General features: G+C 36.7%; 2 protein-coding genes across 8 annotated transcripts in view; one reads left to right on the forward strand and one right to left on the reverse strand.

Annotated features, from left to right (window-relative positions):
* Positions 1 to 374: 374 nt before the first annotated feature.
* LOC145670534 (uncharacterized) lies at positions 375 to 22,431 on the reverse strand. Of its 7 annotated transcripts, none has more exons than XM_081739324.1 (3): positions 22,409 to 22,431; positions 11,138 to 11,534; positions 375 to 6,755 (listed from the first exon to the last, which is right to left on the reverse strand). In XM_081739324.1, the coding sequence occupies exons 2-3, from the start codon at positions 11,509 to 11,511 to the stop codon at positions 6,401 to 6,403; spliced, it is 729 nt and encodes a 242-aa protein (XP_081595450.1). In that variant the 5' UTR covers positions 11,512 to 11,534; positions 22,409 to 22,431; the 3' UTR covers positions 375 to 6,400. The 7 variants fall into 7 exon arrangements, with proteins under 7 accessions (XP_081595450.1, XP_081595448.1, XP_081595446.1 ...); XM_081739322.1 differs by lacking the exon at positions 22,409 to 22,431 and adding an exon at positions 18,169 to 18,261; XM_081739320.1 differs by lacking the exon at positions 22,409 to 22,431 and adding an exon at positions 17,864 to 17,998.
* The window catches only part of Dus4 (Dihydrouridine synthase 4), a 40,426-nt gene continuing 35,825 nt past the window's right edge, over positions 18,175 to 22,775 (forward strand). The window contains exon 1 of the mRNA XM_081739316.1: positions 18,175 to 18,313. The gene's annotated coding sequence lies outside the window, so the exon portion shown is untranslated. The remainder of the gene's footprint in view (positions 18,314 to 22,775) is intronic.

Genomic DNA, 22,775 nt, shown 5'->3' on the forward strand with positions numbered 1-22,775 from the left:
GCCGCTTTAGTGTTCTGATTATATTTTTACTATTTTCTGCAACATAATTATACACAATCTACAGGATATAACACAATACTAAGATGGATGTGTTTGTGTGATGACCAATTTTCCTTTAACATCCAAGTCCCAATGCTATTTTAACGTTAATATATATTAATGGCGGAGGACCTCACACTTTACTTTTTATACATTTAAATAGGAGAACGAATGTGAATGTTTGCTAGCGCCACAAACATTTAAATGAAGTTTAAAATGAACGACTGGATGCATGATGACGTCAAATAGCGTTAAGACGAAGTCATTTTCTACTTCTGAAAGATTAAACAACCATAAAATAAAACATTGTTTATAAATTAACTAGAAATATATTTATTTTTTTGACAAATTTTACAACAAACGTTCGTTTTGTCCATTAATCTTCCTGTAATTATTCAATGCATGCAAGTTCTTTTTATCATCTGTTCTTTCTTCTTGAAATTCAAAAAAAATCATTACGTTAACAGTATATTGTTTTTATGAACCAATCTATTCATATTTTTAGCGACATTAATTTGGTCATGCCAATTAATATGGTTGCCATCAGGTGAAATATAGGGTGTTTTAAAACAACACCGAAAACGTTTGGGAGGTGATTCCTGACACCAAGATAAAACAAAAGGTATAGACCAACCTGGGTGCACAAATGCTTCCTTTCGGAGTTATAGGCTGAAGAAAATGTGGAAAAAAAAAAAAAAAAAGAATAACTAAAGGTCCATAGCTCCAAAACTATGGGACCTACCGTTCTCGGGTCAAGACTTCACTTAGGAACTAGTATGTGCCCTATCCAAATATTCACGCTTCAGAATCCTGAGGTACTTCCGCAACAATTTCTATAGAGGTAGTTGGTGAGTACTTCAAATCATATGCTCGTAACCAAACTTCCTCTATAAAAATTGTTGCGTGAGTACCTCAGGATTCTGAAACATGGATATTTGGATAGGGCACATACTAGTTCCTAAGTGAAGTATTGACTCGACTAAAGTAGGTCCCATAGTATTGGAGCTATGGACCTTTAAACTTCATTATTTTATGTTTTCGGCAGCCTATAACTCCGAAAGGAAGCATCTGTGCATCCAGGTTGGTCTTTACTTTTTGTCTTATCTTGGTGTCAGTAATTACCTCCCAAATGTTGTCGGTGTTGTTTTGAAACGCCCTATATACCTTCAAAATAAGTGTTTTAAATAGTCAAAACTATGTTGGAAAAATTAACAGAAATATTGTCAAAAATATTGTATGGAGTCAATCGTTGATCGTCTCCATTGGTATGTGACTGTTAATTTTTCATCTGGTAACAATGTCGATTGTCTTAAGTGACGATGTTTATAAGCTTAAATTGCAATGCTTAGCTCATCGCATACTAAGGTATAGAATTTCAGGCTAATGAAGTAATTATCATAGTGTGCCACTGAAGGGATATAACCTAATATGTGATTAGCTAAACATTTGCACAATTTAAGCTTAAAAATATCCTGATGTAAGGCAATGAATGATAGGGAACGATATGAGAGCAAGACAAAGAAATGCAGAAATTCTATTAAATACCAGCAGGGACATGGGCTTAAAAGTAAATACAGAAAAAATAAATACATGGAAACTTGCTCACCACTAAGAGACGAAAACCATATCCACGAAGAAATTACATGTCGATTGAAAGCAGGAAATTCGTAGTATTATTGAGTCCAAAATCTTTTTTCTCCACGAATTGTGGAAGAATTTGAATTTTTTTAAAAAAATAAAATGATAAGTACGCCTGTTATATTGCCCGATTACAAAACATGGTCACTTACTTTGAGGAAAGAACGCAAACTGAAAGTATTCGAAAATAAAATCCTAAGAATGTTCAGACCCAAGATGGAAGGCAATAGGAAATAGCGGAATCTTCATAACGAGGCATTGCAAAATTTGTACCGTTTACCAAGCATTATTAGGGCAATCAAGTTTAGAAAGTTCAGGCGGGCAGATCATGTAACCCGAATAAAAGAAAGTAGGAACTCTTTCAAAGCATTTGGAAAACGACCATTAGGAAGACCTATGCACAAATTGGGGGACAATATTAAGATGGATCTCGCAGAAATAGGAATACAAAGTAGAAAGTCCTCTAAGGTCATAAGTCAATGCAGAGCTTTTCTGAATGCAGCATTGTATCTCTAGGTTCCATAGGTCAAAACATACTGTAGTTTCTAATTTTATAGATTCTCTGTATAGAGGCTTTACACTTGTATTTAAATCTATTAATAAGGGGTGATCAAATGAAACCTATTACGCACCCCTGGTACGAAGTTGATGACATAGGATTGTATTGTTGTAGCGGCATGTATATTTATGACATTAATGTAGCGATCATTCTAAAATGTTCCTTGCCTTTGCAGGAATAAGGTTTGAAACATGGCATTCACTCCCAAATCCGTCAAAAACGGATCAACGACCAGAACCCAGTTTCTGAATGCAGAGGGATGTCAACCGTCTGAGGTGTTCCGTCGAATGAAGAAAGTCTATGCAAATGTATGTGTACCGAAGACCACCGTCGAGGACTCGCCGTGAATGTTTCGTACAGATTGAACAACATAAACGATCTTCGCCGTCCTGCATATTGTGGAGAATGAGCGTGTTCGGGGTGGCGAATGAAATGGTTCAAACCTTATTTCTCCGAAGTCATTTCACAAAGATTACTACATTAATGACGTAACTATACATATCACTATAAAACAAATCAAATCAACCCTAACTCCTGAACTGTTGCTACCAGGGGGTGCCAAAAGGGTTTCATTTGATCACCCTTTAGAAAAAGAAGTATAAATCTTTGAGTTTTACGTCCCACAGTTATGCCGGTTAGACTAAAGGAGACGGTAATGATGAGTAATGAATGAAATGGTGGAATGAAGAAAGTGGGAGGAAACGGGAGAACCCCGAGAAAACCCACGCACACGATGTTTGTCCACCACAAAGTTCACTTGGCGGGGGCTGGGATCGAACCCGGGACCCTAAGCACCAGAGGTGAACGCTCTACCACTGAGCCATAGAAAAAGAAGATTACAATGATAAACTAAAAAAGAACTCACTTTCTTTCTCTTTGTACTGTTATGAATTTATTTGTGAAAAATTAAGTGTTGGGTTTGTTCGCTGACTTAACGCAATACTGTGAAGATAGGTACCAACTGTGGATTAACACATTACAACTTGTAAACATAAGCATCATGCAATTTCTCACCATAATCATCATAGGTATTCTACCATTGGCAGGTCATTTGTTGCAGACTGCTTCACGGTCTTCTGCTAACCTCTTCGTCTTCACGTATGGTTTTTGTGTTTTGATATCGTCCACTAATAGTAGTCTCCTTCTCATCCTCCCTATCTTTCCTAGCACGTCCCTCGTGATACAATTCCTTCTTAGCGAATGTCCCAACCAATTTATCTTCCTCTTCTTAATAATATCTAAAATTGTTCTCTTTCCTCCCCACCATTTCTAACACGCTCTCATTCGTCTTCTGCTCCACCCTCCTAATTCTGTCCTTTCTTCTCCACACGCACATTTGCAATTTCTAGTGCGGGCTTATCACGGTGTAGAGCTCTTGAGACGTTGTATTTCTTATTATATGGTTGGTGACGAAGATATCAACGGTGTTATTTAAATTTTGTCCATGGTGGCCATGCTGAAATTTAATTTTGATTTCTTTGTTTGAGAGGAAAAAGATCTCGTGTGCCTGAATTTCTTTAGACGATGAACACACTTTGATAACTAATATTGCGTTTTCTCAATCTCATGAGTATTTTTCTTTTCATCATATCTTGGCATGTGCATACGTATAATGGGTACACGGTGGATCAGTGGTACAGCAGTCATCTTTGGAGAGAGGGGTCCTTAGTTCAATTCCAGGCCATGTGAGTTTGTGGCAGACAACATCGTGTCCGTGCGTTTTCTCGGAGTTCTGCCGTTTCCTCTTACATTTCCATTCCACTAATTATTTCATAATCATTCGTTTGTTTTAGCCTAAAGAGCCTAAAGGTAAGTTAAACTAGAAATTTCATTTAATGCTATTTTCCTTGCAGATAATGTAACGAATCCACTAGATTACCGTTAAGTTACTTCTACGTGTTTTTGGGGCACCAAGGGATATGAACGCTCAATGTTTAAAAAAATAAGTATGAAGCCTCATACACATCTCAAGACGAATATATCCGTCATCAAAATACAACGATGCTCGAACATCTGGTACTTTTTTCAAAAGCCTAAAAGATAACAAGTCAGAACATTAAGAAAAGTGTATGTTATCAAAAAATCATCACCCATGAAAACATACGAATGCGAGACACTTTCGCTTGAAGATCTGACCCACTTTATAAAGCTCTGATGATTTTCATTTTCATAAAGTTATTCACTAAAAGAGCTGGGGAGAGTAACCGTAGGGGAGATCCTTATTCTACACTCCGGAAACTCCCTATAGAAATTTTAATTCGGGTAACTCCCCACAGAACGCCTCATCACTTAAGTATTTACTATTGGTTGACTAATTTTTGAGTTCAATGTCCCTTTCAGCACCGACGCTATATAAGATGCGACCTACATCTTAACGTGAGATCCCAACCACATGAACTTTCACCAAAAAATCGAACACAGGTCTCCTGCGCCAAAAGCGAGTACGCTAACCACATTGCCATGTCGGACCTCGTATATAGTTATTACATCCCACTTCCCATTTATGCTACTTCCACTGTCTTCTTTTCTTGCTTATGTGTTAACAATGTTACAAGCAAAAATTCGACGATTGTCATACATATAACTAGATTCATAACGGTATAGAGAAGAGCCAGTTCAGTAACTTTTCAGTTCATTTATAAGACGCTCTTCAAGCGGCTTATATTCCATTACTTCAGCAATATATCTCAGTATCTCAATATATAATGATTGACTTCATACGAAAACCTATTAATTCGATTAGAAACTGAACATATACATGTTTTTAGCAATGTAATTTTTTATTTTTGGTTGTGGAATATCAAAAAATATTTACAAATTTAAAAACGTTGTGTGATTGGATAGTTTTAAGACAGATGGCGCCACTGTACAGTAGAGGAGGCTTATGGAAGAGGAAGCTTATGTTCCTGAAACGTCCTTCAAATATTACGCGATATCTTTGTTCAGTAGAGTGGGAGTCTGTAGAATGAAGACATGTTATCGGTGTGTGTGTGACATAAAATGGATGAAAAACTGAAAGTGTGTTGGTCAAATTTTGTGTTAAAATGGAGAAATCAGCTTCAGAGTCTTGCGAACTCTTAAATGTAGCTTTCGGAAATAAATATCTGTGTCGGTCAAATATTTTCTCTGGTACAACAGATTCAAAATTGGTCGTGAATCAATCGGAGATGGCCCCTGGCCCGGCCGGTCTTCCACTTCAAAAAAACAATGAAAACCTTGCGAAAATTCGTGATTTAGTGCACTCTGACTGTAGATTTACAATAAGGAACATGGATAATGAACTAAATTTAAGTTTCTACGCAGTTCACTTAATTGAAATCGAATGTCCTCGAAATTCATTCCGAAATTATTGTCAGATCAGCAGAAACAATACCAACTTGAAATATTCCAACAACTGCTTAATCGAACCGAAACTGACCCAGATTTGTTAAATACGATGATTATAGGCCACGAATCATGAGTTTAAGGGTATGATGCAGAAACAAAGACACAATTATTGAAGTGCAAGGGATAAAGTTCCCTGTTGGAGGAAGAGGGGATGGCGCGACGAAGTCACTCAAATGTGAAGTCAGATGTTGGTGTTTTTTCTTTCTTCGATTCCACGAGTATCGTGTATCACAAATATGCACCTAGGGAACAGAGAGTTAACCAGAAATACTATAAAAGTGACCTTCAGCATTTGCATCAAAATGGACGGAAGAAAAGGAGAGACAAAAATCAGATCTTCCACTACGATATCGCACCAGCTCATTGTGCGTTCTTCATCACGTAATTTTTGATCCAATTCCAAGTTCCTGTTCTTCCGCAACCCCTTATTCCCCTGCCATAGCCCTGCGGACTTCTACCGGTTTCTTTAATAAAATCTTTGAAAGGGAAATGATTTGACTCAATTGAAGGCAAGGCTCTTCATACCATTGAATTCAGAAAATTTTCAGTAATGCTTCTAAAACTGGAAACACTGTTCGAATCAATGTATTCAGTCAGAAGAAGAGTAATTTGAAGGAGATATACGACAATAGCCTGACAGTATTTTCATTTTGAAATTAGAAGCCCAGCATTAAGACTTTCCAATCACAGTACATAGTTTCGGAAAGTAACAGGTAAGAATTTGCAGTTCCAATGAAAACCTTATTTATTATCCTATTTGCACTTTGATCGTCATTTTCACTTGTTAGTTTCGCTTACATTGTCTGTATCCACTACAAAATGTTCTTTATCGGAATTATTCAATCTATCAGACAAGTTACTAATCAGTTCTGTCAAGCGCTCATTTCTCTTTAACAATCGACGGTTCGATCGTTGCAGAGATTTTTTTCGTTTCTTATATTTCTCGTGCCGTTGACTTGCTCGCGCGATTTGGCGAATTAAATATTCTATTATTTCCTTAGGTGACAAATCTTGCTCTGTAAGCTCTTCGTCCGAGGAAGACTGCTCTTCGGAGAGTAAAGCTGCATCCACTTCTTCTGAACACGCCACTGAAAGAACCTTCTCATCGCGTTGCTGAGTGGGCATTGCTTTGCTGGAAGAAGAGAAAGAAAATATAAACAAAATTCACTTCAAAAATGAAAGCAAGCTAATTCTTACCCATGCAATAACTTAAATAAAATTCATTTAATATTTCGAGCGTCAACTGACTCACCCGAGAAAGAGGCGCTGCTTTATTAGTACCCTTACTACTCAAATTACGTTTACGACTTTAGTGGCGCTCGATTTCTTTTTCTTCCATTTTAAGAGGTCCCGTCACGGCGAAATTAAAATACCCCTAATTTTACAGTAATTATGTAATATCTTCAAATAGATAAAAGATAATCGAAAAGTGGCACAAGAGCTCCCTAGACAATATTATTTTACATTAGATACCGTTATCACGACTCAGTTATTTGCTTTCGATTTCCAACCATTTAGAAAATCGGCATTTATTTTCACGTTTATAAATGCTGCAAACGGAATGCTACTAGGTGACTCATGATAACGTTATCTCATGCAAAATAATATTGTCTAGCGCGCTTTTGTTCCACATTTCGATTATCTTTTATCTATTTGAAGATATCACATAATTACTGTAAAATTGCCGGTATTTTAATTTCCCAGTGATTAGACCTCTTAAATATCACGGATGCCCACAAAGGGGGGCTATTAAGCAAACTGCGTCATTGAAATATTTGGGGGGGAGGGGTTAAAAATCTATATATGTTTGAGGGGGTAGAGACCTGCACGGGCCGAATTTTTCGGCCCGAGCCCAATCCAGCCCGAATGTACGTCTCTCGCTTGGCAACAGCTGAACCCTTATTGGCTCAACGGGTGGGTGTGTCGAGGGTGAGTTTTAGTTCGCATTTTTGCCACGGCTCAAGACATTTTGGCAGCACTTTAATTATCATTTAACGAATGTCAATAATTATTAAAGAATTGCAATTAATCGGCCCTAGCCCGGCCCGACCTGAAGAGAAATCAGTGTCGGCCCGCCCAAGCCCGGCCCGGCCCGTGCAGGTCTCTATGAGGGGGTGTAAAAATTAATCGAAAAGATTTGTTTTTCATGGAAGGACACCTACGGATAGACAATTGGGGGGAGTGCGTCATGGACATAAGGGGGGGGCACTACTGTAAATATAATACCAATTATCTCATGGTGATTCATTAGATTATTAAGGGTGATTGGTGAAAGGTTTATAGGAAAAGGAAAAGAGGTGTATGTGGTATTTATTGATATAGAAAATGTATTTGACCGTGTAAATTGGGAATTGTTGTTGCGAGTTGTAAAGAAGGTTGGGTTGGAATGGAAAGATCGAAGACTTATATATGAACCAACAATTAAGTGTTAGAATAGGAGAGGCAATAAGACAGGAGAGTGCTTTTGGAAGGGGGTTCGACGGGGATGCTGTCTCTCATCTACATTGTTTAATATCTATAGAACAGACAGTGAAAAAGAGTCTACAAAATGAAGACGGCATTTCAATAGGAGGTAGAATAATTAGGTGTATACGGTTTACAGATGATTTGGCACTTGATGCAGGATCTGAAAAGAAAATTAATAAGATGTTAGAAAACGTAACGGAGGGCTGTGAAGAATATGGGATGAAAATAAATGTTAGAAAGACAAAAGCCATGGTGATTGAATCGAAGGGGTTGGTGTCAAATATAGAAGGGGGGGGGGGGGAAATAGGACAAATGACTGACAACTTTTTGATATCTGGGTAGTATTATTAGTAATGATATGAAGTGTGAACATGAAATAAAAGGAAGGATAGGAATGGCGAAAGAAGCCTTTAGAAGAAAAAAAAATATTTTGTGGGACCTTGAATAAAAAGTTTAGTAAAAGACATATAAAATGCTTCGTGTGGAGTATTGTGCTATATGAAATGAAATGAAATATTTGAGTTTTACGTCCCACGGTTATGCCAGCCAGGCTAAAGGAGACGGTGATGATGAGAAATGGATGAAATGAAGAAAGTGTGAGGAAACGGAAGAACCCCGAGAAAACCCACGCACACGGTGTTTGTCCACCACAAAGTTCACTTGGCGGGGGCAGGATTTGAACACGAGACCGCATGCATCAGAGGTGAACGCTCTAGCACTGAGCCACCGCGGCCCCTTTTGTGCTATATGGGTCGGAGACATGGACATTAAGCAAAATTGATGAAAAACGACTGGAAGCTTTGAAAATGTGGATGCGGAGAAGAATGGAAAGAATTAGCTGGGTCGAGCGGAAAAGGAATGAGAGGATCTTAGAAATGATGGCGAAAAAATCAATTTTAGATATTATTAAGAAGAGGAAGAAAAACTGGTTAGGACATTGGTTAAGAAGGAACTGTATCATGAAGGGCGTGCTAGAGGGTATGGTGGCAGAAGAGAGAGGGAGAGGGCGAAGGAGACTACAATTACTAGGATATATCAAAACAGAGAAATCGTACGTGAAGACGAAGAGGCTAGTGGAAAACCGTGGAGCATGGAAGCTTCTCAATTGCAGCAAATGACCTGCGAATAATCACACAATAGCTATGATGATGGTGACATGGACACTTATGACCTTGCCTAGTCCCAGTTTTTCAAAACGTGATCTCCCCGAAGTAATTTATATAAACTTTAGAATATTGCTTTTTACACAGCTGAATGTTCTAGAAATGCAATGTGTATAAAGAACCTTGAAGATTTTATACGGTATAACCATCTAACTGTGCTACACAATATATCATCTACTGTTTAACTGTAATTTACTAACTTCAGATCCTATAAATGCTTTCCAAACTTAGTATCGTTATTAAAACATAAAAATTGTTTTACACCTAACAAACATGTTTATTGAACACTGAACAATTATATCAATCAACTAGCCTTTGGAAAGCTGGGGGCTCCACCTCCAGACCTCCGCATTTGCTCAGCCTACGGCCTCGCATTCTTACGTATCAGTCTTTGCATCAACAGTGAATTTCGTGCAATTGCTCTTCATATTTCCTGAATTTGCCCAGCTGGGAGATTCGCCCCCACCTTTGCTCGGTTTACGGCCTCGCACCTCAAACTCACAATTCTACCTAATTTCAAATTTCTTTTCGTATTTCAACTATCAAAAAGATAAGATTTTGTATCCCAAGAAAATGCCTATTTAAATAACATGGGGATTTCTTCATTCCCCTTTTAGACTCCTTAAAATTTAAAAATATTCACTTTTGGCAATTTTCCTGTAGGTTAGTCCCGGAAGGCTACAATCATGCCAAATTTCATCATTCTAATCCTGCCGGAAGTGCCCAAACATTTTGGGTTGTAGAATACGTCCTATATGAATAACATGGGAAACATTTTTCAGTTCTTCATAAAACCACTCTGAAGTTGGAAATTCTTATTTTTACTAATTTACTTAGGTAACGATAACGAAAACGTACAAGCATACCGAATTTCACGTTTCTATTCCAATTCCAAATAGTTAAAATGTGAGATTATATATCCAAAAAAAGGTCCATTTAAATAGCATGGGTAATTCCTTCATTTCCCCTTTAAATCCCCTAAAAATTAAAAATATTCACTTTTGTCGTTTACTCCCGGAAAGCTACAATCATGCCAAATTTAATCATTGTAGTGCCCAATAATTTTGGGGTGTAAAAGGTGTCCCATATAAATAGCATGGAGAAGATTTTTCAGTCCCCCATAAAACCACTCTAAAGGTGGCAAGTTTTATTTTTAGTGATTTATTTAGGTAATGCTAACGAAAACGTACAAGCATTTCAAGTTTTTATTCCAATTCCAAGTATCTAAAACATGAGATTATAGAAAAAAATGGGGAAAGTCATTCCCTCTTTAGAAATTTAGTAAAAATATTCACTTTTGCCAACTTTCCTGTCGGTTAGTTCCGGAAAGCTACAATCATGCCAAATTTCAATTTCCCACGTCAACCGGAAATACACCTTTAATTTATGTCAGTTCATGTAGTTTTATATATAGTTAGGATATTTTCTACCTTTTGTGTTATTTACTTTCTATTATTTTTTCACTTTTAAAGTAAATTTCATATTAATGGGGAATTTGCATTGACATTTTATACAATGTATAATAGAATAATTGTTTCAAGGCAATTTACCGATTTACACGTAAATCTCCAGTGCAAAGGAGTCGAGGTTTTGGGCAGAAATACTAATTTTCTTAAATGCGTTTCCATCACTGTATAAAGTAACTACCTTTAGGCATTTTCTTTCCATTACATTCATGTATGGGAGTTCTCGAAACACAAAAAATAGATTTATGTACTCTTATAACAATGATTGACAGTAACATTACTCAAAACTAAGACATCTGAATGCTGAAACCAGAAATACTACAAGCTAAAGTCAATGTGCTCAACAGTACACTAGTAAATCTTAAGGTAGGAGAAAAATATTTACACTGCTAACCAGAAAATATAGTGATGGGTCTTACCACGCATTTCCTATCATAATTTCCTTTGAACCTTTTTCTTCATCTTTCGGGACAACTGAAGGAAATTCGGACGAATTGCTTGTCTCAGATTTTAAATTTTCAGCCTCACTATAGTCAAATTTATAGTCTTCCCATTCTATTTTCATTGTATCTACAAATGCATTTGCATTTTCATTCCAATCGGTTTCACTCTTTATCTTCTCCCAAGAAGGTTCTGGTTTCACACAAACACTGTCTTCATTATTTTCGCTAGCCTCACATAAAGAGTCACTTTTTATGGTCGATGTTCCTCCATGCTCCTCTTGTTCCTCCAGGAGGTAGTCGTCCTCCATCTCGTTCTTCACAGCCACGAACTCAAATGGAGAGTCCATCATTTAGAGTGGAATCTCGGTATCACCTGCGCTAAAGAAAAAGAAAGTATAGAATGCTCCTAGATATACTAGTACAGAAACCATAACATAAATAAGGATACTAAAATAATACTGAAATGATAAATGATCAAAAAAGGATAAACAATCACAACCGCTACTGCTCAAATGACTTATTCATTCAAAAAGTAGATAGTGCAGCTACTTAACCCTAGAAAGTCCGTACTCGCATCTGCTACGTGAAGGAACAAGGTGAGGGGAGGGAGGTGACCGCGGTGGTTTTAAGTAACTTTCAGAGTATATTTGTTCAATTTGAGTTAACGTGTTGAACTAAATTAAAAAAAAAATAAATCAAGAAATCATGCTTTTTATTTGTGAAAAAACGGGCTAAAAAGAGTGTGTAAAACTGCTTATATGTTATACCAAATTTCTTATAATACTATGCACAAAAACCAGTATCAGGGTGGATTGATTTAAATCACTTGATTTTTCAAATAAAAATCGTTGATTTAAATCAAATTCCGTAATAAATTAATTTAAAGTGAAAATAAATAAAATCTCGTTTCCGTTTATTTTGATTACGGACGTTAATAATCATAATACAATCAGACTCAAATGTACAGTATAGTATGAAAACAAGTGTCATGCAGAGGATGATTAGGGAAAATCCTGTTTTGAACAGGTAACGGAGGAATCCTGCTTTCTTCTCTTTGTAACAATGGGTTTGGGTTTTTAAATCGTTAACTACTCCAACGGGGAAATCACCATCGACATTTAAGACGAAAATTCTTTTGTGGGCGCATCTGTTTGTTCCCAGATGATAGGGGCGATCCTCTCTTCGAAACATTTTTTATTTTATTTTATAACTTTAGGCGGAATTCATGTATTTTATATGCATTTCGTACCACAAGCTAGTTCCGATTTTTTTTTTGTTTTAATATGCCCCTGCCAAAGATCAGTAACTTTTAGGGAAAAAAAAAGTGTCATGTTGATAAACGTTGCTGTACGTGTTCCTTAATGCTTAATGAACACTATTTGGGAATAATGAACACTATATGGAAATAGGTTAACAATTGGAGATTAATTAAGAATTAAACCCCAATACTTTCACTTAATTACCATAATTAACATTTAATAATCATTCCTAATGTTTCTTCTTCAGTTCGCGACTTGTATTATACGAACAGAAATATTTGATTTAATTAAAAAAAAAAATCGATTTAATTAAAAAAAAATTAAAAAAGATTTTTAAAAATAAAAATCATGATTTTCTCCCCCTTCTTGACCAGTATTATAACTAACACTCGACAAGTTCTATGAGAGCGCAAGTGTTTATATAGAGGAGAAAAGTAACATTTTAAAAATGTAATACAAGTTTTGGATACAAAATAACAAATGAAAGGAATTTTGGGGATAACAAAGATGGGTAGTACCTATGACCAAGGCGGGGGAGGGGAGGGGTTAAAATCGACCCTCAGAACATGATTTTTTTTTACAGAAAAAAGTGCAGTATATTGCAGTTGGGAAAAAAGCGAAAATAAACATTTCATCAAAAGGAACAATAACAAAAAGACAGAGAATCTTGAATACATATTAAACCATATAAACTAAATAGAAAAAAAAAAAAAAAAAACTCCTCGCGGGCAAAATTACCGCCCCATTGGTCTTTCTAGGGCTAAGAATACTTGAAAATACTGAATACTAAAGAATACTGACTACCCAAAATTAAACATAGTGAAAGCCTTATAAGGTCCCTTTTAAAGCTTCATTTAAGAAAGGAGAGATATATACATGTTGATGGCTTAGCAGTGTAGCTGATGACTAAGGATGTTGCCAGAGCAACGAAAACTTTAAAAGGTTTTCAACTTCTCGGAAAGATTTTTTTTTTTTTATATCTAGTACGGTTATAAAACGTTTTTGTGGAAAGTTTCACGTAATGCATTATAAACTTGTACCCATTGGCGACTTCATGAAACGCTGCTGTAAATATAAGAAGGAATCAAATGAAACCCTGGTAGAAGAAGTTGATGACAGAAGATTGTATATTTGTGACATCAGTGCAATAATCATTGCGAAATGTTTCCTATCTTTGCAGAAAAAAGTTTCAATTATACCATTAACCATTCCAAATCCGTCCAAAATCGGATAAGCGAGCAGTCATCCAGTTTTTGAGTGCAGAGGAACGTCAACCGGTTGATGTGTTCCGACGGTTGAAAGAGTACGGGGATGTGCATCGAAGACGACTGTCGTAGATTGGGCTTGAATGTTTCGCACAGGTCGAACAACAATAACTGATCTTCCCCTTCACGGCCTGGTGCATATTGTTGCCACAACCGTATTGCGGTGGATAAGCACATTCAGATCAGTAGATCGCGTGAATACTCGAGTGCTAGTTAGGGAACAAAATATGAGCTATAAAATAACACAAACAATCACTCCAAGAAATTGAGATGAAAAAGAATAGGTGTCCGTTTTTTCCGACTGCACAGAACCATCATTGTCCTCTTTCAAGGCACTAGAAGAGTCCATCAGTGCCAGACTATACTCTGCTACTTTTCTTCGAAAGACCATCAAACGCAAATCCCAGCGAATGCTAACGTCAGCTGTTATACACAGTAACAGGTATCCTCATGTCGAAGGACAGGTGCAGAACTTGTTCTGGCAGTTCAAATGTGAGATGCTGCGTCACCCATCATACAGCCCAGACCTTTCACTACAATTTTCACGTGTTTGGTCCACTGAAGAAGGCAGTATACCTAGACTCGTTGGCTCAACTAGTTCAGGACGCAGTCACTGAGTCTCTCCTGTTACACTTTATACATGACTACTTTCTGATCTCTTTTCTGAAGTTTTCATGGTTGCTGACAAAAGTTCCCATGTTTTTGTTCAATGAAGTTTAGTGTCCCTTTTCAGTGTCTAGTCTATATGAGACAGAAATCTACAATTTAAGATGGAATCCAAACGACCGTAATGTATTCAAATTTTGTAATACTCTTCCAATGGGAATCGAACATAGGACTACATGCACCAAAGGTGAAGCTCTAGCCACTGAACTACCAGAAGGGCTAATTTTTTTGTTTATTTATTTATTTGGAGTTTAACGTCCCACGTTTATACACCAAGGCTAATGGAGACGGCAATAATAACGAACGAAATGGTGGAATAAAGAGAAAATGGAAGGAAAAAGAAGAACTCTGACAAAACCCATGTGTACACGCTGTTTGTCCTCCACATAAATACTTGATCAAAGCTGGAATCGAACCAGGATTCATACTCATCAGAGGTGACCGTTCTACCGAAGACCAGCTGCAGCCCAAGGAGGGCTAAACATTTCAAATAACATAGTGCGTAACACTTTTGTAATTCATGGAGATTGCAATACTACTTACGTGAACTTACGCAGTACTTTTCTGTAATATTGTTTTTCTCAGTTGATTCATCGTGCCTTGTAACGATACAATCACTTATAAGGCACTAACAACACTTCTTGCACGAAATACCATGTTACGGGTAATGTACTACCCGACGCATGCTTATATTCATGAATTTTTTTCTCTTAGCTGAAAATGCACTCTTACCGCCTTAGGAAGAGCAGTTGCATAAATTGGTGCAGACTAAATTTAGATGGGCTCGGTATAACTACAGCGTGTGGACATATGACATAAAAACTTCAATGCATAAAGCACAAAACAACTTAAAAAGTCAAACCGGTTGTGGTAGGCGGCCACAAGAAAGCACGAATACTATCTAACCGAGTCAGAGTAGGAGCGCAGCAGAGGGGGCCTTCACGTCCGTGGAAGTAAGGGCGTCAGCGACGGTGTGTATATACATAAACGATAAGAGTACAAAACACTTCACATGACAAAATTACATGCCTTGCGTGTGGCACAACTTTGCGACACTTATGTATACTGTCTTCACATAGCACTACATTTTATCGTATGTTCGTTACAGAGTATCATGCAGTACAGAGCACACACTGCATTTCGTATTTCTACCTTATTGTGCATGCGAGAGGTAAGATCTCGATACATTTTGATTACTTGGACAATCCTATTGTGAAATCACGTAACATATGGATGACATTTAGTATCTCCCAAAAATCCATCAACGGCTCCGGACCCGTTGCTATGTATGACTTATAGTGAGCTGTTGTGAACGAATGCTGGCAATGAAAGTTAACTAACCTAACTTAACCTAATTACTACCAAGTGAGTCAGAGTCACAACCAAGTGATTTGGGGAAGAAACCATAACATCTTTTCTGTCTTCACTCGAGGAAACGGTTCTACAAAATAGAAAATACGATGTGAAACCTTCTTCCTTCACGATTCCTTTTTCGTGAAGGAATGAAAAATGAAATGAAATCTTTAAGTTTAACGTCTCACGATTATGCCGGTTAGGCTAAAGGAGACGGTGATAATGAGAAATGAGTGAAATGGTGGAAAGAAGAAAGTGGGAGTAAACGGGAGAACCCCGAGAAAACCCACGAACACGGTGTTTGTCCACCACAAAGTCCACACGGCGCGAGCTGGGATCGAACCAGGGACCCCAAGCACCGGAGGTGAACGCTCTACCACTGAGCCATCGCGCCCCCCTCGTGAAGGAATGACTGTGTGTGTGAATATAAGTAATTTCCAACAGTGCACAACATATTGAAATTAATTTTCAATATTAGTGAAAGTATTGTATGTATAACTATTTACTGTTGCGGAAGGCGGAAGAATACAAAAATGTAAACTGGCTAGAAATAGTCGGCGGGAATTTTCGGTTCGTACGTTAGTAATGGATGCATGCGATGAACATACATTTGTTATTATTATTATTATTATTTTGTTACGAAGAATTGTGTCATAAAGAGAATAGGAGTCCCAAGGTGTGATCAAACCTAAATCAACTGTGCAAAGTGTAGAAACGAAATAAAAATTCAGAACAGAGGCAGCCTAACCTAACCTACGCTCTACCATGGAAATGTAAGAAATGTCAAAATTTGGTGGCACCAACCTGAAAGCTCTAACGTAACCTAAAAATGTAAGAAATCTGTATATATAAAAAAAAGGGTAGTGCCGTTTGTTCGAGTAATGCAATTTTTTTCTGTATATTTTACAAATTTATGTTTCCCTTAACTTGGAGAGCACGAAAATTTGCAAAATAAGCGTGATATCACCTGTGTTGAGATATCTAAAACTATATTTACAGTATCTTCAATGCAGGTTTACTTTTGGCGCACCACATTTTGCAAGATTTACATGTAAAATTCAATACTTTGCATTAAAAAGACATATTTATAAAGAACAAATTTCTGCAAGTGATAATATTAAATATCAAATAATATGCTTGTATTTTATGTTTACAAGTGTAGGGTTACTAGTGTAAAGCCCTTACAAGGGGTATTGTTTAAATTTGGGAAGCCAGGTTTTTAACCGACATTTTTGCGATATTCTATTCACATTCGGTTAGGTTAGGCTAATAGCATTTAATTCTGACAGTATTGCCGAGCAAGTGAAGGCGCATCACAGCCCCGCAGGGCACGTTGTATTGTCTTCGTTAGTGTTGGCCCCCATTAATAAATAATTACGCTATTTTCCACTAGTGGTGTATTTCTGCACAGTATACAGAAGATATATTTTATGTTTACAAGTGGAGCGCTACTAGTTTGAAACCACGACAAGTGCTATTGAAACTCGTATCATTGCCAAAACCCACTCGTTTTCACTACCCCCACTTATATGTATACCCACCTTCGCCTGCTCCCTTCGGACGCGCTTCCTCGCTTGGGCCTCCAGTTTCGCCCTGCATAGACTCGGTTAGATAACCCTTCCGTTTTAGTGGCCACCGAGCACAGGTTATTTTATATTTTTTGCACGGTAGTTTTTATGCATACATCCTTACTTTGTAAGGGTTAAGTTTAGAGTTACCCCTCCGCTTTTTATAAAAATCAGGAAAATTTACAGGAAAAATGAGGTAAGAAATGATAATTTGAATAATTATACGCAAATCTTAAAAGAATTGTAATTTGTCAAGAATTGCTTATGATAGCCCTCTTAAATTTTAATTATCGCATGTGAGATATTTTCATGTCGCTCAGCGCAGATCATTTACGAAACAATAAGAAGGAAATAACTGAAGGAATTTAAGTTTTGAACAATTACTTCGAGTGGTGCGCCAAAAGTAAACCAGAACGGTATCTTCATATAGTGAAAGTTGAAAGAAGTATTGGTATATTCGTAGTGCTTACATTAGATTTGTAATCAATATTGTAGATAAGTTTCCTAGATAAATACGTTTAACCACAATTTACATGATATGCAATAAGAAATTAATGTTAACTAAATTTCTAAATGTAAACATGTTTCTACATTGCAGGTTACTTCGGAAGTGTAAAAATTGGTGGACTGTCCACCGTGGACACTGGGCAGTGTAGCCAGTACATAAGAATAAAACTTCTTTTTTTAAAATTTATGAATTCTAGTAGTTGTTGTGCTTCATTGTATAAAATTAACACTTTTTCCATGTCCCGAACTCCGTGCAACTTTCAGTTTCTGTAGGAAACAAGAATTTAACGTATAAACCATAAAAAGTATTGCTTTATGTCTTGCATTTGAATTTGGTAGCACTTTTGTGCATAAAAATTGACAAACTACAATGCGTATATCAAGCTTACACTGACTAGAATTCTGTCCCTGTTCTGTTGGAATTAGATGCATTTTGGTTATTTAGTTGATGAAGTTCATGCTGCACATGTGTTATAGACCAGCTCTAAAATAATGTTCATGTTATCCAAATAAACCATTCAGGTTATCACTTAGGTACGTATATTTATATTGTCATTTATGTCTTCGGTTTACATAATAATTAGTGCAAAGTAAATATTCATGTAAATTCGTGATACACGTGCAGGTGAAGTTCAGGCACACCACTCGAAATAGTAGTTGAAAAATTATAATTCATCTTTCAAAATTTGGTATGCTAAAAGGAAATCAGTACAAAAAGATAAAGTCAGCGCAGGGCGAAGCTGGTGGGCGCGTCAGTGTGTTCAAAGGAGCAAATGCCTAAGCAAAAGTAGTAAAGACACATAGGTGTTGCAGTGATAGGAATTCCTATAGCTCATGCAATAGTTTCATACTAGTAACTCTGTACTTGTAAACAAGATGGAGCTGTCGCATATTGTAGAGAAATACTCCGCGGCAGAAAATACCGGGTAGTCTTTAATACAAGCACTTTTTATATGTCTTCTCTTATTTTAACCGTCGTTTAGCACTTGTAATGATTTTAGCATTAGTAACTGTACACTTTTAAACAAAATACAGTTGTATTACTTATTATTTTATTTTTCCGTGTGCAATATTTGTGCCATATAAACATGTCTGGCATTAATCGAGCAGCTGATTCTTCCGAATTTTTAGAGATTTCTTACATTTTCAGATTAAGTTAGGCTAGGTTAGTCGTATTTTAGCTACAGATTATTTATTTGGTAGAACAGTCTACTGGAATGAACCCACGTGTCTTTCTATGGAGAGTATTGTATTATTCCTGTTAATTTTGCAAAATGTGGTGTGCATAAAGTTGATCAGCACGGATACATATGATTAATTTTCCTATGGACACGTCGATGACTGGAGCCGCAGAGTAGGACGAAGGTGTTAAAGGTTTAGGTTAGGTTTCATATTTCTTGACCTATTCTTCAGTAACTACAACAGCAATCGCATTAGATGTGCAGATGAAGTGCATGTAAAAGAGAATAGTATAATGGTAATATCTTTGGAGTCCTTAGTGCCATGAGTGACTTTTTACTTGTACTAGGTATGGTTGCACGACGAATGGTAAAGGTTTGGCTCTTGTGTCCTGCTTGTTTCGTTTCAAGTATCCCAGTCCACCTAGACTAGACTCAAGAATTGATTCAAAGGATTTTGTGTGGAAATATGCCTTCTCTGCTCCCATCAAATAGAGAAAGAAAAAGATTTTAAAACCTAGTTTCGTTCTCAGGATGTCAGGGAAATTAAATGTAAGTTTTAACGCGTTCGCGCAAGTTTTTAGGCATATGCCCTCTTTCTTCCCTTGTATGTGTAAGTAGATGTTATATTTTTGGTTTTTAATTGTAGGCCGAAGAGCAATAGATCGTATAAGTTTCGTTTCAAACGTCCCAGTCTAAGGCTAGATCCAAGAATCGAGCCTAACCTAACCATAGGATTTTATGGGAGAAGATGCCTTCTCTGTTCTCGCCAAATAGAGAGAGGAAAGGTTAGATTTTGCAAGTTTTTTCCGATTCGGACAATTTTTGAGGGTTATGTTTCGTGTCTCTGCTTCGTGTAAACAAGAAATAGATTCTTTTGGTTCTTAATCGTAGGCCGAAGAGCTATGGATTGTGTAAGTTTCTTTCCAATCTTCGCAGTCCTAGGTTAGACCGAAAACCGAAACACATACCGGGATTTCTTGAAAGCTGTCAGGTTGGCTTTGTTGTAGACAAACAGTGTGTGCTTGGGTTTCGTGAGGATTCTCCCGTTTCCTCCCAGCTTCTTTCGACGTTTCATCCATTATCATTATCGCCGCCTACATGGGATGTAAAAAAAAAAAAAAAGAAAGAAAAAAGAAAAGAAAGTATGGAAGTCTGAGTGAGTAATACCGAGGTTAAAGGCGCAGCGACTGGATAAAGGAAATGCTGTAACCCAGGCTTATTAGAAGTTTATTTTATGTGTGCGTCCAGGGTTTTAGTGGTAGAAGAGTGTCCTGCTGATCTCAATGCATAGTTTTTTCTGATTGGAGCTCACTTTGGTCCTATTGATATATATATATATATATATAAAGAAAAAAGTGACAGTCTTGAAAAGCGAAACATCAACTACTTAGTGAAGCACGAAAACAAATAGATAAATTACAGCAGTCATTCTCTTGAGATGATGTGCACGAGTAAAACTGAATCTCTGAAACAAGTAGGCCAAAGAGTAGGGAATAGAAGGCAGTGCAGTACAGTATGCTTTATTTAAATTATGTTGCTGGCGTGTGTGAAGTTCTATCTCTATCTCACACTGTATCATTATTTCGCTACACAATCGTAATCATAATTTATTTCATCCATTCATTGTCATATACTATTATTACATATTGATTCTTGTAGATTCAGTAATTTATTTAATATACTTTTAATTTTACGCATATTCTTGAACATTGTTCTATCAAGTACCTTTTAACTAAGATTCTAAAGCTGTTTACAGAGACTTGATTTTTTATACATGATGGAAGTAGATTCACGAAGAAATTAAATGTCGACTAAAAGCAGGGAATTCGTGTTACTATTCGGTTCAAAATCTCTTGCCGTCGCGAATTCTGTCGAGGATAATCATGCCTGTTGTTCTGTATGGCTGCGAAACGTGGTCACTTACTTTGAGGGAAGAACATCAGTGGCGTGGCGTGACACTTTGACGATTGCTATCGGTTGTTGATATTACAAGTATCTCTAGTTTTTCAATATCAGAAAATCTAGTACTTTTTTCTTTTAGTGTAGTAACCATTTCCAACTATAGGCCTTGGCATCAATTTTTTAGGGGGGGTCAAATCTCACTTCATTTACCTTGATCTTTTTGAAAAATGTGGCTATTCAGGTTCTTCCATTTTTTACTAGATAGAATCGAAACCGTCTCTCAATAATCTTAGATATTCTTCAAAGTCATCTATTTTCTTTCTACAGTAACTTTCATAATGAATTTTCTTTTCTAAGATATTGAACAAGATTTCTGACTTTATCCTATAACATAAAACAGTTCAAGTAAAAATTGAAGTCAAAACTTTGAAGAGTTTGATAGAATTTTGCTACACGAACTCTGATTTGAGAATCCCATTTACCGATGTTTCGTTATGGATTTAAACAGTCCTAACAGTTCATCTTTTAAGCTGTACAGCACATCATTTATCCTACTTCTATAGTTCCACCTTGTGTTTTAGGCTGTTGGGGTATTTTTGTTGACTACATAGTGCAGAGCATTTGTTCTTTTTGAAGACTGAGAAAAAAGACGCAAGTCGCGACATAGTTAAAAAAAACTTCCACTCTTTTATACAGCCAATTGACTTTTCTAAAACTAAATTAAGCCTATGGGCATAACTATGAAAAAAAATAGACTTCTACTTCTCCAACCATAACCGAAGCTCCATCTTTTGTTTGAGCAACAAGTTTTCCGTATTGAAAATTAGTCAAACACAATTTGGGACAGTCAAACTGCATCAAAGTGCAAATTCAACTACTAGGCTAGAGCTGCAAATTTGCTGAATAGAAAGTATTCTATACTAAATTAAAAACAAACTATTTTCAATTAGCATAAATCCTAAATAATAATAAGTATTCGAATTAGAAAGAGCGCCAGAAACATTTCTACTTCTCTCTAACTATCATTACTATTCCCCCTTGATCTTGAAACCGTTCACATATAGCACAGTATGTTTCATCGATGGACATTCCTGTATATTTATCGATGGACTGACACGCTTCAGAGACTGACAATATCTTTGCTCTTTAAGGCACGAGACAACTACCATCTAATTTTTTCTAGCGTTTAAACAGCTAGAAAATCTCAGTAATAATAATAATAATGATAATAATAATAATAAATTCCCATAACTCAAATTAACAGTCAATAAGAAACTTTATTTTGAATCAAAGCAAACATATTAAATTTGTTAGAATATCCTATTAAATATATTCTTCTTGTTCTCTATTGGTATATTATTCAAATTTAAAGGTAACATATTAATATATATACAAAGTCATGCGAAAATGATATTTTAACATATAAGTCATGCACTTAGGAACATACAGTCTCACAGTGGCAGGTGTTCAATGCTATTACTATGAAAAACCTGCTACTTATATTTGTTTGAAATTGTATACTGTTAAGACAATGAAATAACCTTACGAATATGGAAATTACAGCCAAATTTCCGTCCTTGGAATGGGAAAGCAAACGAAATAGTATAGTAGAATCACTGCCAGCTCGATCCTCTTTACCGAGTAGAATAAACATGCTGATGATATTCTAGATTCTCCTTGTTTTGACAGGGAACGTTCCTACTTTTTCCTGATCCACTCAGCCGAACGGTAACATAAGGGCCATTCCGAAAAGTCCAAACACGAGCGCGCAGGATATTTGGCTGGCACGCTGAAAGGTACTTGTGGAGTGTATGACCGCTATTGGGGTTCGCGTTACCTCTGAAATCTGTCGTATCAACAACAGTATGTTCCTATTTGGCGCTGGCATGTTGCGTTCATTCACGTAAATGAGA

The sequence above is a fragment of the Thermobia domestica genome, chromosome 14 (genome assembly GCF_964235325.1).
Source record: "Thermobia domestica chromosome 14, izTheDome1.hap1.1, whole genome shotgun sequence".
In the NCBI taxonomy this organism is placed as follows: domain Eukaryota; kingdom Metazoa; phylum Arthropoda; class Insecta; order Zygentoma; family Lepismatidae; genus Thermobia; species Thermobia domestica.